This window comes from Lepisosteus platostomus, chromosome 21 (genome assembly GCF_059453375.1).
Source record: "Lepisosteus platostomus isolate fLepPlt1 chromosome 21, fLepPlt1.hap1, whole genome shotgun sequence".
Taxonomy (NCBI): Eukaryota; Metazoa; Chordata; class Actinopteri; order Semionotiformes; family Lepisosteidae; genus Lepisosteus; species Lepisosteus platostomus.
This window is the reverse complement of record NC_142631.1, coordinates 15,091,357-15,116,722: the sequence shown is the minus strand read 5'-3', so window position 1 is coordinate 15,116,722 and position 25,366 is coordinate 15,091,357. Positions and strand designations below refer to the sequence as shown.

General features: G+C 44.4%; 1 protein-coding gene across 9 annotated transcripts in view; it reads right to left on the bottom strand.

The window, feature by feature from the left end:
* The window catches only part of dnm1a (dynamin 1a), a 111,383-nt gene that overhangs the window by 60,099 nt on the left and 25,918 nt on the right, over positions 1 to 25,366 (bottom strand). For 5 of the 9 annotated variants that reach the window (XM_088614677.1, XM_088614674.1, XM_088614676.1 and 2 more), the window contains exons 2-10: positions 23,154 to 23,227; positions 17,512 to 17,661; positions 16,589 to 16,792; positions 13,354 to 13,452; positions 9,204 to 9,364; positions 8,616 to 8,758; positions 8,014 to 8,149; positions 4,568 to 4,635; positions 1,472 to 1,610 (exon numbers count right to left, since the gene is read on the bottom strand). In XM_088614677.1, coding sequence (XP_088470803.1) covers positions 1,472 to 1,610; positions 4,568 to 4,635; positions 8,014 to 8,149; positions 8,616 to 8,758; positions 9,204 to 9,364; positions 13,354 to 13,452; positions 16,589 to 16,792; positions 17,512 to 17,661; positions 23,154 to 23,227 — 1,174 coding nt within the window. Of the gene's footprint in view, positions 1 to 164; positions 304 to 1,471; positions 1,611 to 4,567; positions 4,636 to 8,013; positions 8,150 to 8,615; positions 8,759 to 9,203; positions 9,365 to 13,353; positions 13,453 to 16,588; positions 16,793 to 17,511; positions 17,662 to 23,153; positions 23,228 to 25,366 lie in introns of all 9 variants that reach the window. The other 4 variants (XM_088614678.1, XM_088614675.1, XM_088614681.1 and 1 more) reach the window with 1 other exon arrangement.

The following is a 25,366-nucleotide window of genomic DNA, read 5'->3' as shown; positions in this document are numbered from 1 at the left end:
TTTGGGACAGCCCATCGCCAGTGAGTGAGGAACGCCCTGGAGGGTGTCCTGCAGAGGCGAGGGAATTGGGAAAGGAGACCTGGAGAATGAGCCTTCTTTTGTAAATGCAGCCATCGGTCTATCCCTAGCCTAAGATGGACGCAAAGGGCTTCATTCCTTGTTACCTTTTCGCTACACTTTCGGATGGTAGAGGTGAGTTCGCTCACTACCATATCTATACACTTCAAGCTGGGTTCCTTGAGTTTTTGGATCTGCTTTTTCACTATGGCTTCAAATGCCAAGTCAGGGGTAAAGAGTCCCGTCCTGTAGAGGGAGTTGGGCAGGAACAGGAGACAGGAAGCAGAGAGAGAGAGACGCACATAGCCGAGAGAGGGAGAGTGGGAGAGGGAGAGTCACCCAGAGGGAGTGGAGACCGAGAGGGCAAAGGCAGAGCCAAGGGGAAAAGAGACCAGAGAAAAAGAGAAAGACAGAGGGAGAAGGGGGGGGGAGGGAGGAGAAAACAGGACAAAGGGAGGGGAAAAAAGGCAGAGTGAGACATTGGTATCTCCTTAAGCCATTCTGACTGGGGCTGGCACAGGTTTCTCCCTGTCCAGATCACAACTGCTTCCTTTTCCCAGCCGCCTCATCAGTTGTCCCTGAAATAAGAGAGGGACCTGTGCCTTCCCTTTTTTTTGTTGTTGCTATTGACAGCTAGAGACTGTGAGCTCGGCAACACGAGCCGTACACCTTCCAAGGCCACCAAAGAGCTATGGATCCGACTGGAACCTGGAACAAAGGCCTGGATGCCACAAGGTAGACCAAAGACCTGGTCTGCTGAGCAAAGAGTTTCCTGGTCCCAAGAGCTTTCAGAACAACTACCCCCCTTCTCTTGTAATGTATTAAAAATATTAAGAACTGTTCCTGAACACTGTGGTGGATGTTTCATAGGATATTGGTGAGCCCGTCGTGGGTGTACAGCTCTTGTCACAGATGTGGTGTCTGGAGACAGGCAGCTAGTCTGGCTGCTATACCAACACCAGGTATCAAACTCTCAGTGAGTCGCTCACTTTTAAAGGCCCCACCCCTACTCCAGCTCAGCCAAAGAGCTTAGCGGACATACCTAGCGTGTGGGTGTGTTTTCAGGTCAGGACGTGATCGGTGGGGGGAACGTCATTTGCCACTGGAATTTGCAGGCGGCAGAGAGACGGAAACCACATCGAAATAGTTCCAATGATTGCAGGCATGATCTGGGCACTGACCAATGAGAAATGTCTTTTTGCGCTGAGCTGAATGTGTTTGCAGGGGGGTCCGGGCTTTGCCATACCTTTGCCATGCCACCGTATCCAGACACCAGCCCCACAATGCCCCAGGGCATTCTCAGGACCCTAAGAAGCAACAGGCATGATGACGTTTGCTCTCATGCGCTCTTCTCCCCCCTCCCACCAAGGCCAAGAATGTTGGGGGGGGTGAGGACTTTTGCAGAGGGCTTTACCTTCTTCGTACACTGCCTAACGGTACTGACTAGCTCAGAAATGACCATATCCACGCATTTCTGACACGGCTCTTTAATCTTCGCGATCTGCCTTTTCACAATTGTCTCAAAGGCCATGTCCGGAGTGAAGAGGCCAGTCCTGACCAGCAGGAAGACAGCAGAACAAAGAAAGGAAGGTTCGGGCAGAGAGAAAGATGTTAATCGAACAGAAAAACAATCTGCCAAAAAACACAATATGCGAAAAAACAAACAGATTAAAACTGCAACTCCATTTTCACAATTCGGGGTTAGAGCGAATTGGCAGCGATGAGTGCGTTTCAAACCACGATGGAAGTAAAATGACCACCGTGGTGTGTAAATATTCCAATTGACATTACACAATAGACTACGTTTCCAGGTATGCGCAGCGCCATATTCTGTGATTCAGAATAAGGCAACAAAACCTCCAGTGACATGAACCAATCTTACTCTGTAGTAAACAAGCAGGGCTTGTGAGAACATCTCTTTTAATCCAAAAGCAATATTGCTCTCAGCCTCAAGATGGCTTTGCTGCTAAATCGAACATTTCTGCGGTGAAATGTCGGCTGCGCAATATGTATTTATTCGCATTACATCAGCCATTACGGGGACTACTGAGCAGGAAGGGCTACATCACCTCGCAATTCAGGCAAACCCTCGCTCTCACCTGTGGCACAACCAGCAGCTTGCGACAGCAGTGGCAGCCTTACAGGACTTTCAGAAAGTACTTTCACTATTTTGTGCTTCATTCGGAATTTGTCAAATTGTGTGATACTGTCAATGAATTTATTATGTCGACAAGATTTAGTAACCGATCTGAGAAATTGGGACTGCAGTTCCCTTTTAAATCACAACCCGGCAAGGGTCCAGGTTAGAGTTTGAATTCTTATTAAGGTTTGTGTTAGACCCACCTTTAAAGACGTAATTGGTCTTTGTGATGCAGCCTCTGAGTCTTAACAGTAGTAGTCTCAGCGTATTATTGTCTCGGGGGGGGTATGCTTTAGCTCATTGCAAACTTTTGAGCTCATCGGCTCAGGGCATTTCTCATGAACTGCAAACATTCAATCAGAGGATCCCTGATATAAACCACTATGTCCGAAGAACAATTCTTGTAGTTTCTGTGAATCATCCAACTGCAGGAACTCCGAGGAATCAACGAGATGGCTGAGGACACCTTGCTCAACTCGGTCTCACCTTGGAGACGCACAGTAGCACATTGTACTGTACGTTCTTGCTCAGAAAATCCTAGACACACAGCTAACCTTCAACTATCAGCTACTGGGCTCAAAGAGCTCCTTTTACTGGTTCAGCTGTGAGGGAAATTTCCTTCTTGCTTGTGTTCTGGGCCAGAGCACACTCTTTCCACCTTAATCAAATTTAAAAAAGGCGGCCAGCTTTCAAACTGTACTTAATCTAGTTATGCTCAAATTGTATTAAAATATTTTCCTGTTTGGACACACTGTTTTTAAATAAAATCTTTCTGACATGCCTGTTAATTTTTTTCCTCAAGTTGTAATGTCCATGTATTTAAAATTGACTTTTGGAGCATTGGGTGGTCTTTGGAAGATTACAACAGGATTTACAGCATTTATTTTAGAAGGCTTAACAATAAGCAGCATGAAGTGAAAAGATTTGATTTGGATTATGAAAGTGATGATACACAGTATCGAATGAGAGTAGTTACTTGCTCATTCCCCAGAAATTCAAGATGATAAATCTCTTCTAACTGAAATCTGGAAGGTATTTTATATTTTCAAACATCAAACCTTCTTCTGTGATTTAAAAAAAAATACATTTTCTATCCTCTCAAGTGCAAATTTCATCTAAAAGCCACACTTCAATGACTAGTGAACTGAGGCCCCTTCTGCTTGTAAATTCTTGTAGATGGAAAGTACTACATACAGTATGCGCAAACCATTATTATTGTTATTATTATTAATAATAATGAGGATAATAATAATCATGTGTTTTATTATTAGAATAATATGGTGTATCTTCATGCCATCAAAACCTAATCTAAAGGAACTATTTTGAGATGTCAGGTTAGCAGAATTGTTACACAACAGAAGAATGCAAACAAAAAGTAGACAAAAGGAAATACATGTACAAGGCAGATGTGAACAAAGGGTTAGAACCTTCTTTTATTTCCCTACCTGCTACAGAGTGATTGAAGCTTTAGGAAATAGAACTTTAAATAGTTAAATGGCAGATACACAAAGGATGAAAAGAGTCTGCTCTCCCCTTATCTTCCCTTACCCAGTTATGTTCTCTGTCAGTCCTTGAATATTGAAGTTGGCTTCGGCCCAGTGCAATCAATTAAAAAAAGCCAATTCAGTCAATACATTTCTGAGTGAATGGAAGTGGGTGGCATCTGAATGGAACAGGAAGGAAAGATGTGCTTGTCTTTTCATTCATATAGGCGTGCTGCTCAATGCAGAACAGTCTACCCAAAAGGGGGGCATTCTGGGTGTCAAACACAGAGGGACCACTAGGGGGAGATCTAGGGCCCGCTTTTTCCTTTTAAGAATGGAGAGTGTGACAGCCGTCCAGGTGAGACCAGGGCAAGGAGGAAGCCAGCAATATTTGAGCCCACGTTCACAGATTCTGCTTCTGACAGGCACTTTCCCTGCTCTGGATTTCTTTTTGACTGGGCTCTCAGTTACTGTACTTAGCGCGGCCTCTTCTTTGAAATCATTTGTTTTTATTGAATTGAGATTGTTTAGCTCCTGAGATTTTTGCCGTTCTCAACAGATAAACACCCGTCCTTCTAAAGAACTGTTTAGCGACGTCCTTGGATACATCAAGGGTGTGCTGCAAATGTAGAGGAAAATTTCAATTCAATATCAACTGGACTGGCCACAATAGCGGTGCAAACTGCAGTAGTTTAGAGGTTTTTGTAAACAGGGCAAAAGGATCCTTAATGATCACCGAGTACCCCCGAAACTTAGGGCACAAACTTCATTGCCAGTGTTGTGGGGCCACTCAGACACCTCCTGTCGGGTGGCAGAAACGGGGAGAAGACAGACAGACAGACAGACAGACTGGGAAGGAGGTGAGAAAAAGTCTGGGGTTACGTGCCTGATACCGTGGATGTTTTTGATGGCATAGCTGATCTCCCTGCGCAGCTCCTTCTCATCAAACTCCATCTGGAAAACAGCCAACAGGCAGACCGATCACCCTGCATGGCTTCACAAAGACACAGGGCTCCAGGCCGCGACCACACCAAAGCGTTCTCTTTTGCTAGTCTCCGAAAATCGTGGCTATTCTCAGGGCTGGATTTTGTCCATAGGCCCTGGGCGCTTTCACTCTGAAATGTGCGAAAAGAGGGGGAAACGCCAATTGAATTACATCGATTGACATGAGGCACCTTACACTATTCTAATGCTAAACCACGTGATTGGTGGAGAGAGTCGAGCAAACATCACTTCGATATTTCTAGGTTCTAGAATGGCTGCCAGATAGCGGATGATTATTGATTTGGAGGACCTAGAGTCGATCGCAAGGATGTTGTTTCTCTCCTTCGTAGGCCCCAAAACGTTCGTAGGCCCCAAGACTGTGCATGCAGGGCCTCATGGGAAATCGGGCACTGGCTGTTCTTTCTCCTGGATGATTCAAATATTCCGCTGCTCCCTATAGCCATGGTATAGGATACTGAATCTTGAATCTTGCGCACAGGTGTATCTACTGGGCTCATAAATCAGCTCATTATTGGCTTAACTGGACCAGTTTAAGAGCTTCTCGCAGATCCTCAGGTGATTCAAAGGGATTGAGAAAACTGGGAAACATTCTGTCCCTTCAAGACCAGGAATGGGGGACATTTGCCATTACCCTTAAGGTCACAGGCTGAGCTTAGCGATGATAACCTACCGCACAGATAATTGTATCTCATCTCTCTCTGATCTTTTCTGGGCTTCTCTGATGCTTAGACTCTGGGCTTCTGAACATACTGTACCAAGTGTGCAAAGGAATGTGGCAGCCAGCAGGTCTGTTAAAATGCAAGCTATCTGTAAAACTCTCTCCGGAAATAAAAAACAGATAAAACTAAATACATTTCAGATCAAGCTGAGATGATATCTGATTTCCTGGGTGTTTATCATTTCTCTAAAGGTGTCAAAAACCTTTTTAAAACCTGACATCTCACATTTTTTAATAACCCAGGGATTCAAACTACTTACAGTTGTATGCAAAAGTTTGGGCTCTGTTACAAAATGTGTACCCTGGGCTGAGAGTTTTGAGAAGCCTCTACTCTCTTTGACCTTGTCTCTTTATAAATTTGTAGTTTCCTCTGTGCAGGGGACTTGGAGAACTACACGTCCCAAGATGCCTTGGGCAAATGGACTGCCCATTTCCTGTCTAAATAGTCTCAGCTGTGAGGGATTAGCTGCCTTATGCTGGTTTTAAAAGGGTGTGGCAAAGCCAACCTTTTGTCTTTTGTTTGAGAAGGACCTGGAAGTTAGTCTGGATTTTGGTGATAGTTTATTTAGGACTCTAAATTGAGTAATACTGGAGTTTGGTGTTTACATTAAGCATTCTATTTGCTTATTCTTCCTAAAAGAGGAAGCATGGTTATGTTTTTGTAAAAAGTCTTGAGGATTAAGTACTTTACTGACTTTTCACTGCTAGTACAAGGCGCTAGGGTTGTTGTGACTAAAAAACCCCTGAAAACATCAAGCAACTCTGGTCATATTGCATGTTTCACTGAAACTCTAAATGAAAAGGAGTTAATACAACCTCTGGAGAGTACATAGCAACAAGTCCTAGAAGCTGATGTCCTAGAGGCAGTGAAAGAAACTGAAGCTGAAAAGAGGCTGGATATTTCAGCAAGACAAAGATCAAGTACTTAGAGGAATGAAAGATTAAGGTTTTGGAATGTCCTTCACAGTCCCCAGACTTGAATATTTTTGAAAATCTTGGGGGAAGTTTTTCCGAGCTAGAAGAGTTCTGCAAGGAAGAGTGGGGAAAAAATTCCTTAAGCAAGAATAGAAAGTCTCTTAGCTGGATTTCTGTCAAAGGAGGTGTTATGGAGTACTGCAAAGGAACAAGTAATAGGTTTATTCCATGCTGAAAAAAAGAAGAAAGAGAACACAACGTTTCGGCCGTGGAGCCTTCTTCAGGTGTCAGTTAGTATGGAGTACTGACTGACAGGATGCCCAAACTTTTCCACATTCACTGTTTTTAGTTTTTTGTGCATTAGAGATATGTCATGCTTTAGTTTGTACCCAGCAGATGTTGCGCTAACGTGTTTTCACTTAGAGATTCTGAGAAATATGCAATTTGACTTTTGCATACAACTGTATCTTGCCCGGTATGTAAGGAAACATCCACACTGGCCAGAAGACCTCGAGGCAAAACCATTCTGCCTACCTGCACGGCAGAGTGGAATTGTGGGATATTCACGATTACTACCAAAACAGACGATGTGGCTGCCGATGTACCAAGCCTGTTTGGGTTTCTTTCCAAAACCAAAGTGGAATGGTTTTGTCATAAAGCTTTTCATGAGCACCGTAGGGGATGCAATCCGGAGCTGTTAGTCATTTGTAGCTATTAAATTAAAGCAGACGGCTTCAAGTCTTCCACATGTGTGGTACCAAAGCAGGAATTTAGCTCATGGTTTGCCAATAAGATGGCCTTTAGTATTCAAATGCACTGTAGTAAGGCATTGTGGTATTAAAAGGAGAGTAAAACTACAGAGTGGCTTTATATCAGAGCCTGCTTTGCACCTGTTTTCATTATAAAAGCTGTTTAAACTAGCTCTGACCAGCTTTCTGTGCTGTACTCATACAGATTTCGCCTTTGGTTAGTTGTTGCTCTCGCATTATTTTTTTTTTCCCGTTTTGGACTTCCAGAAAGCTGTGTCAGGCAGGATCGTGCCAGAAGAGATCTGAGTCACATACAGCCCCGGCACTACAGTCATGAAATTGCTAATGGCTGTGCCATTTCCCTGCAGAGCACCTGACTCCATTACCCAGAAATCCACATATGACACGAGACAAAATACAGCCATTGTGGATTGTGCTCTTAAAAAAAAAAAACCCCAACAAATCTCAGGTTCAAAGCACAATTCATGGCGTTTCATGTGTTCTGTAACCCCCGAATCATTTTCACTGATTCATAATGCAGGAAGTATCCCACCATTGTCCTCTGAATCCAAGCCGTTTTTGTCAGTGGTTTGATAGTCAGCTCAGGTCACCCTCGTGGTTATTACCACGAAGAGATGTTTAGAAGTGGTCACTGCATATGCAGCAGAGCTATAGAAAATACTTCCACACGTGGCACAGTGCCTATTCCTGCTAATGTCATCCCTGCTTGTCTTTCCGCACCGTCCCATGCTGACACAACAGGTGTCTGTTTAAAATGCACTCAGGCCAGGTCTGGGAAGACCCTAGATAATGTTCCTGCTCTCTGCTTCGTGTTTTTGTTGACATTCCTGCTGGCCGCGGAGAATTCCGGCTTAATGGCAAGTTAAATTCCGGGCCCCCCCTGGGGGGGGGGTCGCACCTTGACCAAACGGGGGGGGGTCGCACCTTGACCAGCTCGAAGGGGAAGCGCTCGTGGAAGATGCGATTGATCCTGGCTCCTCCCGACAGCTCGTACGTGTCGATCTGGTCCCCGGATCCCTCGATCCTCTTCTCGAAGTCCACTGCGAACTGCTGCACCATCCTGCGGGGAGGGAGAAGGACACACGGTCATTACCGTCCCCAGACGCGTGCTGTGGCACCGCGAACCAGGGCTGCGGACCCGCACAAAAAGTCCGTGACCCGTGGGTGGGGCCCGCGGGCCTGTGATTTCTGCGCTCAGAAATGACTGTAGTGTACCGCAGTGTAGAAATTACCGCACTGCGGTTACCGCATCTAAATCGAGTCACCGCAGTCGTTAGCTCTTTGTCTCATCAGTCGGAGACAAAATGTCTTCTTTGGGGAAGAGCCATTGCACCTTTTGCCTTTCTAACCCGTAACATTTCACTTCCTGCTTGCGGGAGCAGGCGTCGGCATCTGTACTCTCGGGTCCGTTTGAAAGATGTTGCTCCAGGGGGGGCGAAAAACCGTTCTTCATTCAGTAACGCTCTCTTTGCCCCTGCTCTTACCCCGGTGAGGCTGTGGGAGAGGCGGACGGGGCTCGGACTCACTGTAGCAGGGCCTTGGTTTTGCGAGACGGGTCGTCCGGCCGGAAGTTCTTGTACTCTTCCACCTCCTTCTCGATGGACAGGAGCTGGCTCTGCAGCTTGTTCCGGAGACCAGGCAAGGTGTCCCGGATGTGATTGGTCAGTTGCTGGGGGGAGGGGGTAAAGTGCAGAAGTCTCATGAATACCCCCTGCTCTTGCGACGCACATGGCCACCATTTCTACAGGCCTCGAAGGCAAACTGTTTTTCCAAAGCAAGGACTCTCCCTCACAGGCACGAATGCGGCAGTGACCAATGATGCCTTTTTTTGCATGTGATGCATTTACATCTAGCTGTGAATGTTCAGACAAACCTCCTGACTGGTGGTGGAGGGGATCCCCATTACCTGTAAAGCGCCTTGAGTGGTGTGTCCAGAAAAAGTGCTATAGAAGTGTAAGGAGTTATTATAATTATTAAAAGCAGATTGAAAAATTATGAAAACCTACAGTTACACTAAAATGTTTGCTTCTGTAATTTGTAAAATCGGGAATTAAATCAACAAAATATCATTGGAGTGAAACCGAATTCCGAAGCTCCGTACTGATGCAGCTCACCTGGTTGAGCACTTTCTGCAAGTAAGGGGTGCCCATGCGGTCTGCCATGTGTCTGTACCCAGGGTGAGAGAGGAAGAACTTCCTCTCGGCTGCCAGTGCTGCCTGGATATCCTTCTTCCCATCGATGTCCTTTTGGCTGCGGTTAACCACCCCAATGTACCCTGGGAAGAAAAGAGCTCCCTTTTATAAGCAGTGATGCCAAGTCCTTCCTGAAACATGATCCTTACCACCCTCAAGAATGGAAGCTCGTCGTCCCAGTGGATCTGTGAAGATAAAACCTGGTCTGCAGGGAAGGGCCACTACGCATTGGCAGATGTTGCTTGTGTCTCAACTCAGCTCGCACCTACCCACGAACCTCGTGACCGCACACGGGGGAGAAAGAAAGTTTTGGCCACCTCCTTTGACCTGCCCCAACTTTGAACCCCTCCTGTCTTTCAACACGTCTTTCAACACGCCGTTGCAGAGACTGAGAGCTGATTGGAAGAGAGGTGTACCCCTCACCAAGTCCACCTCCCCGGAGGCTGCAGGGGTCACTCTCTCCCTGAGAGCCGAGAGAGCCCTGGTCACCACATCTCGCCCCACTCCTTGGTGGAGCTCAGAACCCCGACTCCAAGACCAACTGACAAGAGTCAGTTTAAAAAGACGTCAATGTCTCATTAAAGTCCCGGATGGACAAGAATGTTTGTTTTTTTTTCCTCGCTTTAAGAAGGAGTTAATGAAGAGCTGCCTTCGCTGTCTCTAGACCGAGAGCTCCAAGTTTTGGGAACGAAATAATGCTCCTTGGGAAGGCAAAGGGAGAGCATGCAGGAGAGGCTATCGCAGAGCTCGCTTCAGGATATCCGAGCCATCAGAGGGGATGGTGTCAGAGAGGCGAGCTGTCCTAATGGAGCCTTAATAGTGAACGGAGACATTCAGTTGTTTGAGTTCCAGGAAGCTAGTGAATGTAGTACTTATCTAGGAGTTATAAATTGTGCAGCATGTTAATGCTCTGGTCGCCAAAGTCTTGGACCAGCCAAAGCTTAGAAACAGTGCATTCAGCACGACAGTAATCCAGGCTGGAGCTACACAGTGAGATGGAACACAGCAGGTTTCAGGACATTACAGCAGAGCAGAATGAGGCGAGCAGACTCTGTGCCTGATGGCACACACACTGCATGGAAAACGTCGAAGGAGAGAATGTGAATTCAGAAATTAAACAGGAAGGAGAATATGTCTTTTCCAGGAGGGCTGGCCACTACACAACACCCCGGTTTTGCTAGAAAATCTTTTACATTAAGCGAACAGTCTTTTTTTTTTAAAGAAGACGGCATTTTACCCTTCAAGATAAACATGCCCTTCATTTCAACTCCAAAACACACACAAAGGAAATTTGAAATTACAGAGCCAACATGACTACAGTAGTTCGGATTTTCTGGAAAGTAAAAATTCTATCTATATGGAAAAAAAAAAGATGGCAAAATGTCTGCAGACCGATGACAGAGCATGTCTAGGCTTCAACCCAAATCTGGATTCAATGGAAAAAAAAGCAAAGAAAACAAGCATGTCAGCAGTTTCATTACAAGACTCCCCGCAAATAAATTTATTGTGAAGATCAGCAACATATTCGGCCAACCAGCAGTGGGTTGTGGGGGCGGTAGGGAGGGTGGAGCTTTTTTCCAGACATGTCAGACAAAATCCCAAAGCTGGAATCTGTTTTTTTTTTTCCTTTTCGGAAGAGGGAGAGCCCCAGAGAATCCCACCGCGAGACCTGTCCCAGTTTGACCAGCAGGGGGAGACAAATCAAGCCAAAGAGGCCAAACAAAAACGGGAGTGGATTTCCAGGAAGAAACTGAGACCTGGTTTACCTGGTAGACTGGACTGGGCCTCAGGCTTGATTTACTTTATTTTAAACAGGATGGGACTGGGCTGGCCTGACGATTTATTTCAGCAACCACAAAAAAATCGCAAGGTGCTTCGCAATAAGGTGTTGCCACCTGGCACTGCAATCCCAGAATTCTCTCGCCCAGGTCTACAGCTACCAAACGTCACATCAGTAGTAGTGGAACAGAAGAATCGTCCCAGTTGTTAACACAAATTTGCAATTTCAGGCTGAGGAAAATGCTGGGGCTCTGCACAGCTGTAAAAAAACAATTAATCAATCACCAGCTGGCACTAAAACGGAAGCAGTTTCTAGCATTTTGTTTGTTTTCTGATTAGTTTGTTTTGTTCCTAGCAGTACTATAGCTCAATAGTTATGTTGGAGAATCAGGGAGCTTTTGCGTCATAGTTATTGACATTGGAAGCTATAAGCTAACTGAAGAATGATACTTGAACAAAACACCTTTCCGGAAAGTTCACCGTTCAAGTCGTAATGCAACGTAATGCAAATAGGAACTTGATATCAGCTCAAACCGAAGTGGCGCTTGTTTTTCAAGGCTTATAAAATGTGCTCCCACCGTCAAGTCATCAGTGTAAACGAGAAAGGGTTTTCACCCTGCCTTCTCTGATGATGATTTTATAATGGTAGGTGCAAAAAAAACGTCAACTGCTGCAGTAATTTCTCATCTTTGGCACCACACAGTCGTTTCACTACACAGATTAACGACTCAGCACATCTGCTCCAAGAAATCTGTGCTGATGGGCCACACTTTTTGTGTGACGACGTAAACAGAATAGTAAAACAAACTATATATATAAATCGAGAATTCTGTGAGTGAAATCATTTTAGAGCTCCTTGAATGCGTGGATGGAAAATACACTGTAGAGCCCCGTAAGCAGAGGAAATAGCAGCCTGTACTGGTGTGGCCTGACTAAAGTCCAGCAGGACTCCCTCAAGCTTACAGAAGTACAGGGTGTCATGGCTAAGTCTGGTAGGATGATTTCATCAACCGCTTGGGAGACTGATCCAATGACGATGCAAGAACTCCACCAGCTCTGCAGTCGAGGAGATTGCTGTCGGACACGATATTGTGTTGGAAAACGAAGCAGGCAGGGTGAGATCACTCCGCATGACGGATTCTGACTCGGGTGTGAATTGCATCCCACACTGTCCCTCTACCATCTGACCCATATCTTTCAGGAACACATTTCTGTGCAGATCACTCCCTTTAAAGGTGATTAATCTGTCAGGACAGGAAGGAATGTATTCCATTTTGACTTCTGTGGCCAAGGAATTCGATTCGATTCATTGTTATATAGCGCCTTTCACAACAAGGTGGCCCCCAAGTTGCTTAACAAAGCAAGTGACCATACATGGGTGTGAAGGTAATTCATACCTGTTGCAAGACATACTTGCACTGTGCTGACATGTGCAAAACCAGAACAAGGATAAGCAGGGACGTCTTGCAAAAAATGATTTTTTGGGTGGACAAAAGATGTCAAAAGACATTAAAAAGATGTCACCTTCTAGCATTCACCCAAGTGCTTGGCTGCTTAAACCCATCCGTCATGGCAAATTGCAGTAACATGGCAGGATTCATTACTGCCTTGCCAATTAGAGTTGGCAGATACACAGCAAGCCAAATGACACTGGCACACTGTTGCAGTTGTTGCAAAGCAGTTATCAATACAGTACAGTACATTGTGTATGGTACCAATAGCGCCAAAGTCTTTTTCCACACACTGAAACACTAAGTGTAAAGCCTAAGTGTTCATCCCCCTCAAGAGCATACAGTACTTTGTGTTTCCATTGGCTCTCAGGATGTTAAACCATTCAGCTACATTTGACATAAATATTGAAACATGCAAAGATGAAATGCTCTGTTCTTCTAATATTTCCCCTTGATGGTAATAATCAAATCAAAACAAGATGGCCAGCTAGGATTAAACTTGTTATAGCACATGAACAGCAGATCATTTCTCAGTGTTTTTGATTTAATTTTTGGTTAGTCTTCCAAATCATCTAGGCCTTTCTTTCCTTCACTTTTACACCATGTAAGATGAGAATGTACCCAGATCTAAGCTCGCAAGCTTCATGCAGGCTGAGTTATTATAGGCCAGTCTCTTTGAATGAGAAATGAATGGGTTTGAGTCGGTAACAGAGAGCTCAGAGGTCACGGCCGGAGATCCTGAAAGAGGCAGGGGCAGCACACCAGTGTTGTAAGCATCTCTAGGGGAGGAGGCAGGGAGAAAGAGGCCGACTCCTGAGAGAGGGAGAGAGTTTGTGACATACCTCTGCGAAGTGGCAGCAGCTTGTTCTCTAGGATATCCCTGGCATCCGTGCCCTCGTCCATCAGATCCAGTTTGGTGATTACCCCGATGGTACGCTGACCTGCACACACACACACACACAAACACAGCTCAGACTTGCACCTCATTTTCCTTGTTTTTTTTTTTACCCTTTGAAAAATGGCCACTTTCTGTACTCAACTGTTTTGCAGCCAAAAGCTGTATCACCCTGCAAACTCACAGCGGCCAGCTGGTGTGAGCCTGGTCAGTCCCTGGATGGGAGACCTCCTGGGAAAGACTAAGGTTTCGTCTGGAAGAGGTGTTAGCGGGGCCAGCAGGGGGCGCTCACCTTGCAGTCCGTGAGGGTCCTAATACCCCAGTATAGTAAGGCTGACACAAAATCCCAAAGCATCCTTTGGATGAGATGTAAAACTGAGGTTCTGACTCTCTGTGGTCATTAAAACTCCCAGGGTGTTTCTCGAAAAAGAGTAGGGGTGTTACTCTGGCGTCCTGGCCAAATTTCCCCCCTGGCCTTTACCAATCATGGCCTCCTAATAATCCCCACCTATGAACTGGCTTCATCACTCTGCTCTCCTCCCCAGAGCTGGTGTGTGGGGAGAGTACTGGTGCACTCTAGCTGCTGCCACATCATCCAGGTGGGGCTACACACTGGTGATGGTGGAGGGGAGTCCCTATTACCTGTAAAGGGCTTTGAGTGGAGTGTCCAGAATAGAGCTATAGAAGTGTAAGCAATTATTATCATGTCTAGAATTCAAACCTTGTCCCGAACAACTGCTTGGTGGGTAAATCTGAAGCTGTTCTGTTACTAAAGCTCAAACTTTACCAACTAAAAAAAGACCTGCATGACTGAAAACAGCATTTTTTTAATTATACTCATTACACTTACATTTATATTCCTATAGGTCCATGGTGTGGTGTTACTTGTAAACACACTACCAACAACAGCGGTCTGTTATTAAACAGTTCATGGTAACTAGGATGGCTTGCAGATTTTAAATGACATATCAATTGAGTTCTTTTGAGCAAATCTGTTCATCTGTTTTCTAACCAGTTTCTTCAATTCAGAATCACAGGGAGTCTATCCTTCAAGCAATGGGCGCAAGGCAGGGTACATCCTGGACAGGACGCCAGTCCATCACAGGGCACCCAGACACAAACACACCTTCATTCCTGTGGCAATTTTCCCAGAAGCCAGTTAACCCCAAACTCTTCCAGGCCCTTTTAGCCAATGTCCACCTGGAATTTCCTCCCCTTAAACATTGTGTTATATCTCTGCAGCAGAACATAGCAGGAGCCTGGTTGAGGTCTTAAATTGAAGCTAACCTCCTTGGCTTTATTTCTTAATGTGTCCACTCAGCAGACCAATTTATGACAAAACAAACCAACAAAAAACAGCAGGCGGAATTTTTGGGGGGGGTCTTCAGAGGTCAGAATGCTTGTAGGTTTCTACTAGCTTGGATAAAACGTTGGGACAAATCGATCAATTTGAAAAGAAATTCTGCATAATGTTTTGTGAAGACTGGACCAGGAATGAAATTTCTTGCATCCCAAAATAAATTCTAAAAAATATTGAAAGCAATAACAGTAAAAGCCATTGCAATTGCTATGAAAACCTTTAGACACTGCTAGAAAGCCTTTTTCTGCTGTTAGACATTGAAAAGAAAACTCAGAGTTGCCTTCTGGTGTGAAAAAAAGGGGCACTGATAAGAAACTGATTACCCCATCTGAGTCAATGACTGACAGCTAGAAGGCAGGCGGAATGCAGCCTGAGGCCTCTAGAGGAAGTCTCACCCCCTAAGGGCTCCGAATGGCTGAAAATACAATGAATGACAGCGTTTTTTACCAATCAGATCACCTTATTTCTGGCGGTCCTGTTTCAAATATCTCTTCCAAAGCCAATAACGTTCAGTTTCCTCCAGGCCTGGAGGTGGGTTAGTCTAGCCACTGTGGATATATAACGTGCTTCAGAATAAGGTAAAAACATGGTATATATTCTTTTTTTCTGGTTTTTGCTTTTGCGGTTACGTTTTGCTGGCTTTTTGATTACCTTATCGATGCACTTTGAAAGTTTGGAAGTGCATTATCAGATAAAAAGTGTGATTGATTGCCTTGGTGTTTTCGGTTCTGAAAATGGTTTTGTAAAACTCCGGTTGTCCTTTTTTTGATTGATAACAGGTTTTGTAAAGGTTTTGTTGGTAAAAAATGATTAAATATGACGCAGGTCTCAAAAGTAAATATGGACTTATGCAATCATATTTGTCTTAAATTACCTTGGTGTTTTTCGGTTCTGAAAACTGTTTTGTGAAGCTCCAGTTGTCCCTTCTTTCGATTGATAAAAGGTTTTCTGTAAAGGTTTTGTGGTTTTGTTGATGTAACACGATGAAGTAAGATGCGCCTCTTAAGTAAATATTTACTTAACCCATGGTCGCAGGCGACTATGCGAGGATTAAGAGGTCAACCTACCTATGTCTTTGGAGAATTGAACCCGCAGCCCCAGAGCTGAGAGGCAGCAGTGCTAACCACTGCAAAGTTTGTGCTGGGGCACGTGTCTCTATCCATTTGCTTCATTTACCGACTCAGGATCCCAGATATAATATATCCTGGGTTGTAAAACGATTGGTGTTTGATAAAAACAGAATCATCATTCATTTTTGGTAAGATTGACAAATTGGAATAGATTTTTTTCCAAAGCGTCTCATAGAAATGTCCTGTTAATAAGATGGTAATGCGGTCCTGCAGTCCTCAGCAGTGCTGGAATCATGGAAGGAGACCTACACCTACACACCGGAACCTTTCTCTAATGGTTATTCAGCTTGAGTATGGGTTCCCACTAATCTGTACCAGGAGCTGGAACTGAAGGCTAGCAACATTACCTGCCCTTCAGTCGGTCCTTCTAACAGTTTCTAACCCTTCATGATGAAAAAGCAGTCAATTATGTGCCTGGTCAATCCAGTTTATGTCATGTCACGTCATTTGCCAAACCGCTTTATACCATACGGTGTCGTGGGAAGCCGGAGCCTACCCAGCAAGCAACGAGCACAAGGCAGGGTACACCATCGCAGGGCAAGTGCAAGCCAATCATTCATGGGGACAATTTGGAGGCCACGGTATCTTCAATGACCAATCCAGTTTAACATTTCAATATTGCTTTCATTTTGTGACTTCAGTTGTTTGTTTCTGCAACCTGTTCTTACTCGGAGTCTCACGTGCCCTCCTACCTTGTGGGTCGACTTCTTTGGCAATCTTGAGCGCGTCCGAGTTGGCGAGGTCAGAGTTGGCCGGGGACACAGCCAGGAGGAGGCAGTTCTCCTTGGTGACGAACTGCATGATCATTTCTCGGATCTGGTGCTCGATGTCAGGGGGCTGGTCGCCCACGGGCACCTTGGTCATTCCGGGCAAGTCCACCAGGGTGAGGTTCAACACTGCGACGAGACAGATAACCCAATGAAGAAGACAAACACTGCGCTTTGATGGTTTCTTTGAAGAACACTACGCAGGAGAAGACAGATATCTGCTTTCTTATTTGTGTAATGTAGAACTGTGAATTCCTTCTAACCTTTCTACGCCCACCAATCTGAAATATCCAACTGATATTCAGTAACAAACCTTCAGAACATCCAGAGATGAAGACAACTCCATGGAAGTAGCACTATGATGCTGTCTGCCTCTTTTCACACTGTGAATGACCAGCAGAGCTTAACGCTGGGAAGAGGACTAATCCAACACCACTGATAACACCACAGGCTCACAAGTGTCCAAATGGCAGCTAGGGACACTCTGATGAGCAGCAAATCCAGCCAACTGCAGCCAATCATGATTACAGTTAGGGAGTAACTTGTCCAAGAAAGAAGCTTAAAATCTTATGGTACATCCTGCTTCACTGGACAAGCCACAATGTTTCTTTTAGAAAATATATCAATGAGTTTTCATATTTGTCCCCCAAGTTGTAGAATGTAAGACAGACATGGATTTGCACCTAAACTGCTCGTCTTGTGGATGTGCCAGCCTTGTCACTTGACAATGCTCCTGCAAGAACAGTTCCCGAGAGTCTGCAGGAGAAACCCCAGTGGGGATAGTGGAGTGCTGCTCAGGGGTCTCCCCAGCACTTGTTGGCCTCCTCCCTGCCTTGCTAGGCCCGTACCGTGAGGAGAAGAGACCCGCAGGTTGATGGGGATAGGAGAGATGCCCTTGTTGATCCCCGTGACTCGGTCCGTCTCGGACTCGATCTCCTGTCGCACCTCATCGAAGTCGGTAAACTTCTTCCCCTTGCAGTGCAGGAACTCGGCATATTCTATGAGGGGGAGAAGAGATGAGAGATCAGGCAACAGCAGGTCTGGATTTTTCAGTAACCCAATCTTACTGCCAAACTACCATGATAAGAGGAGAAACGAATGCAAAGCACAGGCAATGAGATCGAATGGACAGAGGTCTCCAACGCTAATATTAGAAAGCCACAAAATCCCAGGTTTCGAACATCACCCGAAATCACTTTAGACTTGGAACAAAGGGCCTTTAACTGAAGCTAAAGAGGTAGATTGGTCATTTAAACAAGGATATCCTGATGGTAATACTGTTACCCTTCATTTATTAACAAAGGACATAGCTGGGAGAAGCTAAAACAGGGTCTGAATACTAGAAACAATGAATAACCCCTATAAAAAAAGATATGTAGATACTGTAGTTCACCTTTTTATAAAGATATTAGACATTTTATGCAAGCAATCCAAGTGAATGACCTTGTCTCGAGGTTACAACAGCTATGCCCTTCTTGGGATTTAAAACCACAATCCTCTACTTTATGAATCCAGGACTGTAACCACACTGCTGGAATATTAGCCTTATAAGCCAGTAGTGTTGTCAGTAACTGCAGCTTTTTATATATATTATTTTTTTATAGTTTGACTGGTGTAATTTATTTCAGTAATTTTCTTATTTAATGTTTAGCCATCATCTTGGGACACCTTTTGTGACAGGTGTATAAATGCCTTTCATCTTCATTATCATTAATGTTATTGCTGTTTCTCCTGGCCTCAGAGTCTAGGCTTAACTGTTGCTGGGCTGCTTTACGTGTCCTGTTTCTCTTAACAAAGTTTCAAACCAGGGTTCCTTGAGCACTGGCTTAAATGCAGGGCAAGATCTTCGTTAAACCGTTAACTAACACCAACACAAGCAAGAGATTTCAACAGGAAATAAGTGAAGCCTAGCCAATCCAGTGAACCTACTAGGAAGATTAGGTGGGTGAATCTGTGGACTCCAGACTTTGTCTTTTCGTGAGGTTACTGAATCAACCCTTATTGCTCCCCGATGGATCATCTCCTCAGGGTTTTGTGGTGTTTGTGTTTGTCCCTGGGTCTTGTCCATCATTTCTGCGGTACCTCAGTGCTATAGTTACACAGCCCACATCTACTGCAGAGGAGTTCCCTATACCATAAAGCTAACCTCCCAGCTTGACACGATTGGAGATCTAAGAGGCACCATACCTGGATTGGAGTTCAATGACATTTGACATTCTAAAACTATTCAAATAGCTTTTTTTCACCCCCCTGTTCATTAATATGTTACCTCTCAATTGCCCTTAAGTTATCATCCATTGAACTCAATCACTGGGTTCTCATCTTCTGACCCTCTGAGAGAACAGTTTGAACAGGAGTTTGGAGGGGGAATTCTCACCACGACAAACGGTGGAATGCAGCCTAGAACGTTTTGTCATTCTTGTGGTTTTGAACATGGAAGACTGTGAGGGGACTATTAGGGAAAGCCGTTGACAAAGTCAACCCAGTGCTCAGACTCAACAGTGAAACATGAAGCCAACCGCACCAGTGAACATTATGATGAAGTGTATTTAAAACTGAGAACTTCTTTATACAAAAAGGCTTGTGGGAATATAGACCTAGCTACCCAGCTATGTTATTGAAGCCATTACCCAGGCTTCTATCATTAAACAGCAGGGTGGGGTCATCCAAGCAGAACAGGAAGCCCTTCTTTACACAAGGAGTAGCGGGAGTGTGGAACAAGCTGCCCAGCCATGTTCTCGAAGCTTTGACCCTGGATGAGATTCTAACTACTAGATGAATTAGACGATTCAATCTTCTCCATTTAACAGGAGGAAACTTCAACTGGAGCCTTTTTTTTCCCCAGAACCGTCAATCATGTCCGATCACTGTCCACCTGATCTGCACAGCCTTCTTGTCCACTTGATCCTGCTCTCTGCATCACCTGCAAATACTGTACAGGTCCACTTGCATGAATACACACAGCTCCACTGGCCATTTCAAAATCACCTAAAGGGCATCATGTCTGTCCGCCCATCTCCCTTACTGCAGAAAGGACCTAGGCAGTTCCACTACTGAAAGAGGAAAGTGACCAGCCAGCCATTTCAGGGAAAATATGTCAGAGTATGGATGAAAGACCTCTTCCTGATCGAAGTGGATACAGTAATTCCCCACTGGGAATTTCTCATCCATGACGACACTGACCTTTCGGTCTGGGTCAATCATCGATCAAATGGATACCAGGACAGAAATTAACCTTACCTCGTTGAATCTCTCTTCAAACTATCGATCACGTCTTTTCACATTTCCTTCGGAATTTGTCTCCCAAAGAAGTCTCCCACTTCTTTGGCGACTCGTTCATTATCTTGTCCTCCTTACCTTTCCCTATCCCTGATATTGTACATTATTCCTGCTCTCTCACTCTCATTCCCACACACATGGATAAGGCTCCACGGATGACAGCTCTTGCAAAATGTAGAACAGCAAGTGTTACCCTACTGCTATATATATTAAAAATATGGCATGTATCTGCAACGTCCTTTTTTTTCTTTTTCCTTTCTGCTTTTCAGCTCGCAATTAACCTCCCTTTGTTTCTCATGTTCTTGTTCATTCTCACATTTTTTAAAATGAGCAGTTTCTCTAAGGGAGCAGTGACTCACAGAAAGAAGATGTGAAGCTGGTTGCTTAATCCTTATCCTATTTTTGGCTGTACCATTTCCACAATCGCCTGATTCTGCATCCCAAATGCCTGATGTTGTTCCCTGCTGTCTCATCACTGTAGCTGTTCGAGGAAGGTATCTTTGGGAAAGTGGACTTAGTTTAGAAACACAGACAACCTGGTGACAGAGTTGATTACAAGTGTCAACCCAGGCAGAGAGGGCAGCTTTTAAAAACAACCAAAAACAATCCCCAAGTGTACAGTAATCTGACCAGAGAAGAGAGTCCTCTGAACACAGGCTTGTAGCAGACGTGGAGCTCAACAAAAACAAAATTGACTAAGCACTGTGCAGCCCTTTACTTTTTAATGCAACCTGTATGGCACAAATAACATACTGAATGTTGTAAACAGGGCTCAGTGCTGTTTTCCAATAACATCTTTGTAAAATGACATTTTACAGAGCATTCAGTGCTGTAATGCAAAAGTCGCTTTTGTTCTCAGAGAGCCAATAAAAAACTCTAACTCATAGCCTTCATGTGTTATTGGCATCATATGCTATACCTGTTTTTCTGACTAAACCTTTGTAAGTTATTTAAATATCACTTAAAACCTTATTTCTAGTATTTGGAATAAAGCGCTGCCATATTCTCAAGAGTCTTGAGGAAGCAATTCCAGACCTATGTTCCTTGGAAAGCCCCCCAAAAAAATTCCATGGTATCACCAGTCACACCATTTTAAAATATCCCTCAACAGCAGCTTGCTGTTGGTCTCTTCTTTCTACCCTATAGGAAGGCACTGTCCTCCCCAGGTTTTGAATTTGGTGACCAGTGGGTCACATTTCAAAAAAATCCAGGCCTTTTCAAAATAGATAAAAATCATTTTTTTGTGATTTCTATAGATTTAATTATTCATAAGAATAAAAAAAACTATTTGTATAGTGTTTTTAATCTCAAAGGACCTTAAAGCACATAGAAGGAGACCCTCTTTATCCTCCCCTGAAGAGCAAATCCCTCCTGAGGGAGGTGTATCGTCTTTTCTGTGCCCGCAGCACCTTACACAAACACACAAATTAGAGAAGTGAGACATTTCTTCACTCCTAGCTGAAATAAAAGGGAACTTCAGATTGTTCTTCAGGTAGGGTGATTGATCTTCAGGTAGGGTGAGTGTTCAAGGCCAAAATGGAAATTTAGCCAGACCAGACTGGGGCAGTGGTCAAGATTTTCTGGCTTAGACCCAGAAGGCCGTGGGTTCAAGTCCCAGCTGAGATGCTTATGTTGTGCCCTTAACTAAGGCAGGGTGCTTGAACTGTTCCGATATATCTACATGTATAAATGGGTGGAAAGTTGTCACTTTGGATAAAGGAATAAGCCACATAAATGAATAAGTTGTAGAGTAAGTCTTTGAAATTGTAGTCTAAATAAAGCACCACCTGCCCACCAATACTGCACACAGCAGTGACCTGATTTTTTGGACTGACCACTGCTGAGCCCCATGAATGGGATGAGACCTGGGAATGGAGCTGTAGTTTAGCGACAGAATCCAAAAGATATCTGGAATATTTCAATTGTAGGCTGCATTTGATAACTCCGCACACACACTTCTTAGAAACCTATACTTATTCCTTACTGATTTTTACTTGAGGGTTGAAACCTGCTTTTGATCTCTGGAGTTCATTCCCCTTCGAAGTATTTTGTTCATTTTTCAAGATGACGGTTGATGAGTTTTCATGCACAAGTTTGTCATCAAATCATTAATTTTGCTTAAGTCAATCCTTAGAACACTGGGGCTTTTTTACACTCAAGTAAAATAAGGTCAACTATGTAGTAAATAAGTTTATACTGTAATATGTGGTCTATTTTTTTTTCTCAATCTGGTTGGATCTCTGCTAAGTTGGTTTCCATTGAGCATTGGATATTACACTAGATGGCAGTGTTGATAGGAGCAAACACTTTAAGAAAGCCCTTGTTTTTTTTTCCTAAAGAAAATATTTACTTTATTGGAGAAGTAGGTTGCTCTCTCAGCACCAGCGCCAGCTGTTATAACTGAGGCGGCACATTCGTTGTCGCATGAGAATCGCTCAGAGTTATGTGCTGCCCTGTTAGATAGCAACGTGAATCTATTTCCATTTCCATCAGATGGGTGTCAGGGGGGCTGATCTGCTTCTGTTGAGCCCCAGGCGGAAAGAAATGTAAATGCAAGAGCCATGACACTCCCAAACCTGTGGGCTAAATGAGTCTCGTTCGTTTCCATCTCACGATTTTTGACATCATGAAACAATACTCCAAAGTATAAATGCTGTATATCTAAATGTATATAAGACCGGTCTTTATGGTTTATAATCTTAGTTTCAATTCTTATCAACTTTAGATGCTTTTTCAGTACCTACTATAATATGAAGGCACTGCAGAACTCTGATCCACCTAACATTACAGTGATCTGTAATACAAGGTGTTTTGTAAATTTTTGGGGATAACTTGTGATTCACCATTGATTGCTTATGCGTGCAAAAAGTAATCTGACATTAATATTTAGGGGCAAAAAAAAAACAAAGCAGGCATCGAGGTCTCAATTACTGAATGAAAGACCAGCAGGTGTTGGAATCACCAGGAGGTGGAAGTGCTGGTCAGGTTAAATCAGTTCCCTCTGCATCCAGAACAGCACATCGTTTTTTTTTTGTGTGGTTCTCCTCCATGCTAGGACAACAGCAAAACTTTGGCTACGTTGGCTTAAGATTTGTCAAGTGGAAAAAGAGGCAGTGTTTCTCCGGCCGAGGGTGGGCACCTTACACGGCAGTGGGACCTGCCGTGTGCAAGCTGGTTAGGAGATCAGAGACAAAAACAGCTCGGTCGTTACCTGTGGGACAGTTAATGAGCTGGAGCACAAGGGGGCGCCGGGTGACGATCCCAGATCCTCGTGGCAGGAAGTCCCTGTAAGAAGCACAGGAAGAACATCATCAGATCCTTCCCAGAGGCACACAGCCCTCCAGCGAGACACTGCTGGCCAGACCTCCTGACCGGCTTCCTCACAGTCTGACCAGGCGGTGTTTCCAGAAGACCGTTTTGACTGGTAAACGGTGTTTAGCGCGGCCCGTCCTTTGAGCAGAGCAAATCGGAGAAGCCAAGCAAATGCGTCTGCTAAAACAAGCGATCACACCGTGAAACCACCTGTGCCCTTTGAAGAATGGTCAATCTACTCTACTTTTAAGATAAGAGTGTTAAGGGCAAAAAGAAGTCGAGTTCATAAAACCCCCAGACCAGAGCTGGTGATGATTCATGTACTGTTAACACACACTGTGCATGTGTAATATAATTTTGGAAGGCTTATAAGACAACATGAACAATTTCCATACAAATTAGAACCACACTTTGGGGAAGAAGCTATTATGTGCCTGTTCTGTGATGCCATGTGGGACGTGGTACCAGTAGAGACCAGTAGAGGCCTCCCCTGAATGCAAGACCTAAATCCACAACTGTCCAGATTTAAGTCTAATCCCTAACCCACGTAGAATAAAGTCACTATGTAAACTTCAGCTTTACATTTCTCATGGATACAGTTATGGATTAGCTTTCCAACGGCGTTCTGGAAAGACCCTTTCTTCCCCGGAGCACGGCAGGAGCACAGCCGCCAAAGCCAGGCGCCAAGGAAATATGCCAGGAATCACAAATGATAAAAAAGAGACTTCCGACGCAACTCTATAAATAGCTTGCCCCTCAGATCTTCGGCATGAAATCATCGTTTCAGAAATCACGAGTGCCGGTTCGACAAGCTACATCCCCTACCTCATGTGGTGGGCAGTTTTACATATCTAATGGAGCGTTGTGATACTTTCCAGTTACCTCTCCAGAAATATGCAGGGGGTGGCGAGAGCAAAGAGTGAACGAGGGGGGGTGAGGCGATTTCTGTTACAGTTGTATAACTGTTACTGTACAGCTGAATGCAATTCATCCACAGCTCTCTTAATTCTGCAGTCAGAGTTGCCCTTTCAAATCAAGCACGATCTGCACGAGACGCAAGCGAGGTGATGGTCTATATGTGGCATCGAGGCACATTGGATGGCAAGAGCAGTTGTATTAGTTTGGATCCCCAACATTTCAGATCCCCACAAAAGACTTTTTCCGTTCTTTCACCCCCTATGAACACATGAGGGTCTTGGGCCAAACAAGCTACTAAAACCAACAGAGAGAAAACAGACAGAGTGGCCTCTTGTGTGTAATCCCTTTTTTGTCATTTTCTGATGTATTCAGGAAACACTTCTTACTGAAGGTGGCCTTGAGCGCTCCCACAGAGCCCAACCTCTGTGTTGAAACTATTTGGGAAAGACTCCAGCCCCAGTCCTGCTGCCCAAAGTGGATATTTCTTTCCCTTCTGGAGGAAATGCCCAGAAAGCTTCAGTGTCTGGTTTATGCTTTTAAGCAAAACGAACACAAAAGCAAAATCTGAAAATAATGCCATAGAAAAAGGCTTTGGGCTGTGGTCCAACATGGAAGTCAGCTTCCTCACAGAAGAAATATCTTAAGAGAGGCCAACAACGAAGCAATAGAAAGCTTTCGGACTCCATCCTGTACTTCCGAAAAGGGATCTTCAATCATGGCACTGAATCCTTAACTGACTTAATCAACCAATAATTTGCTATAATCAATTGTTTGTTCAATTCCTGAGGTGCTTTCTGTTTGGAGTTTTTAGGTTTTCTCCTTGTTTGAGCGGGTATCCTCCTGGTGCTCCTGTTTCCTCCCACAATCTGAACACATACCAGTAGTTTAATTGGCTTCTAGTAAAATCGGCCCTGTTGTGTGTTTGTGTCTACGCTGGGACGGACTGGTGTCTGGTCCAGGATCAATCCTGCCTTGTGCCCTTTGCTTGCCAGGATAGGTTCCGGCTTCCCCACGACTCTGAATTGGATATAAAGTGTTTAGAAAAGGGTTTGGATGGATTATTAACATTAGGCTCTCTTCCAGAACGGCAAAATAAGCTTTCTAGAAAAGTCAGGAAATCGTTTCAATTAATGCTGCAATCAGGAAGGCTGGACGGTTGCCAATGTGTCCATCGGTATTCAAATGTTTACTTAG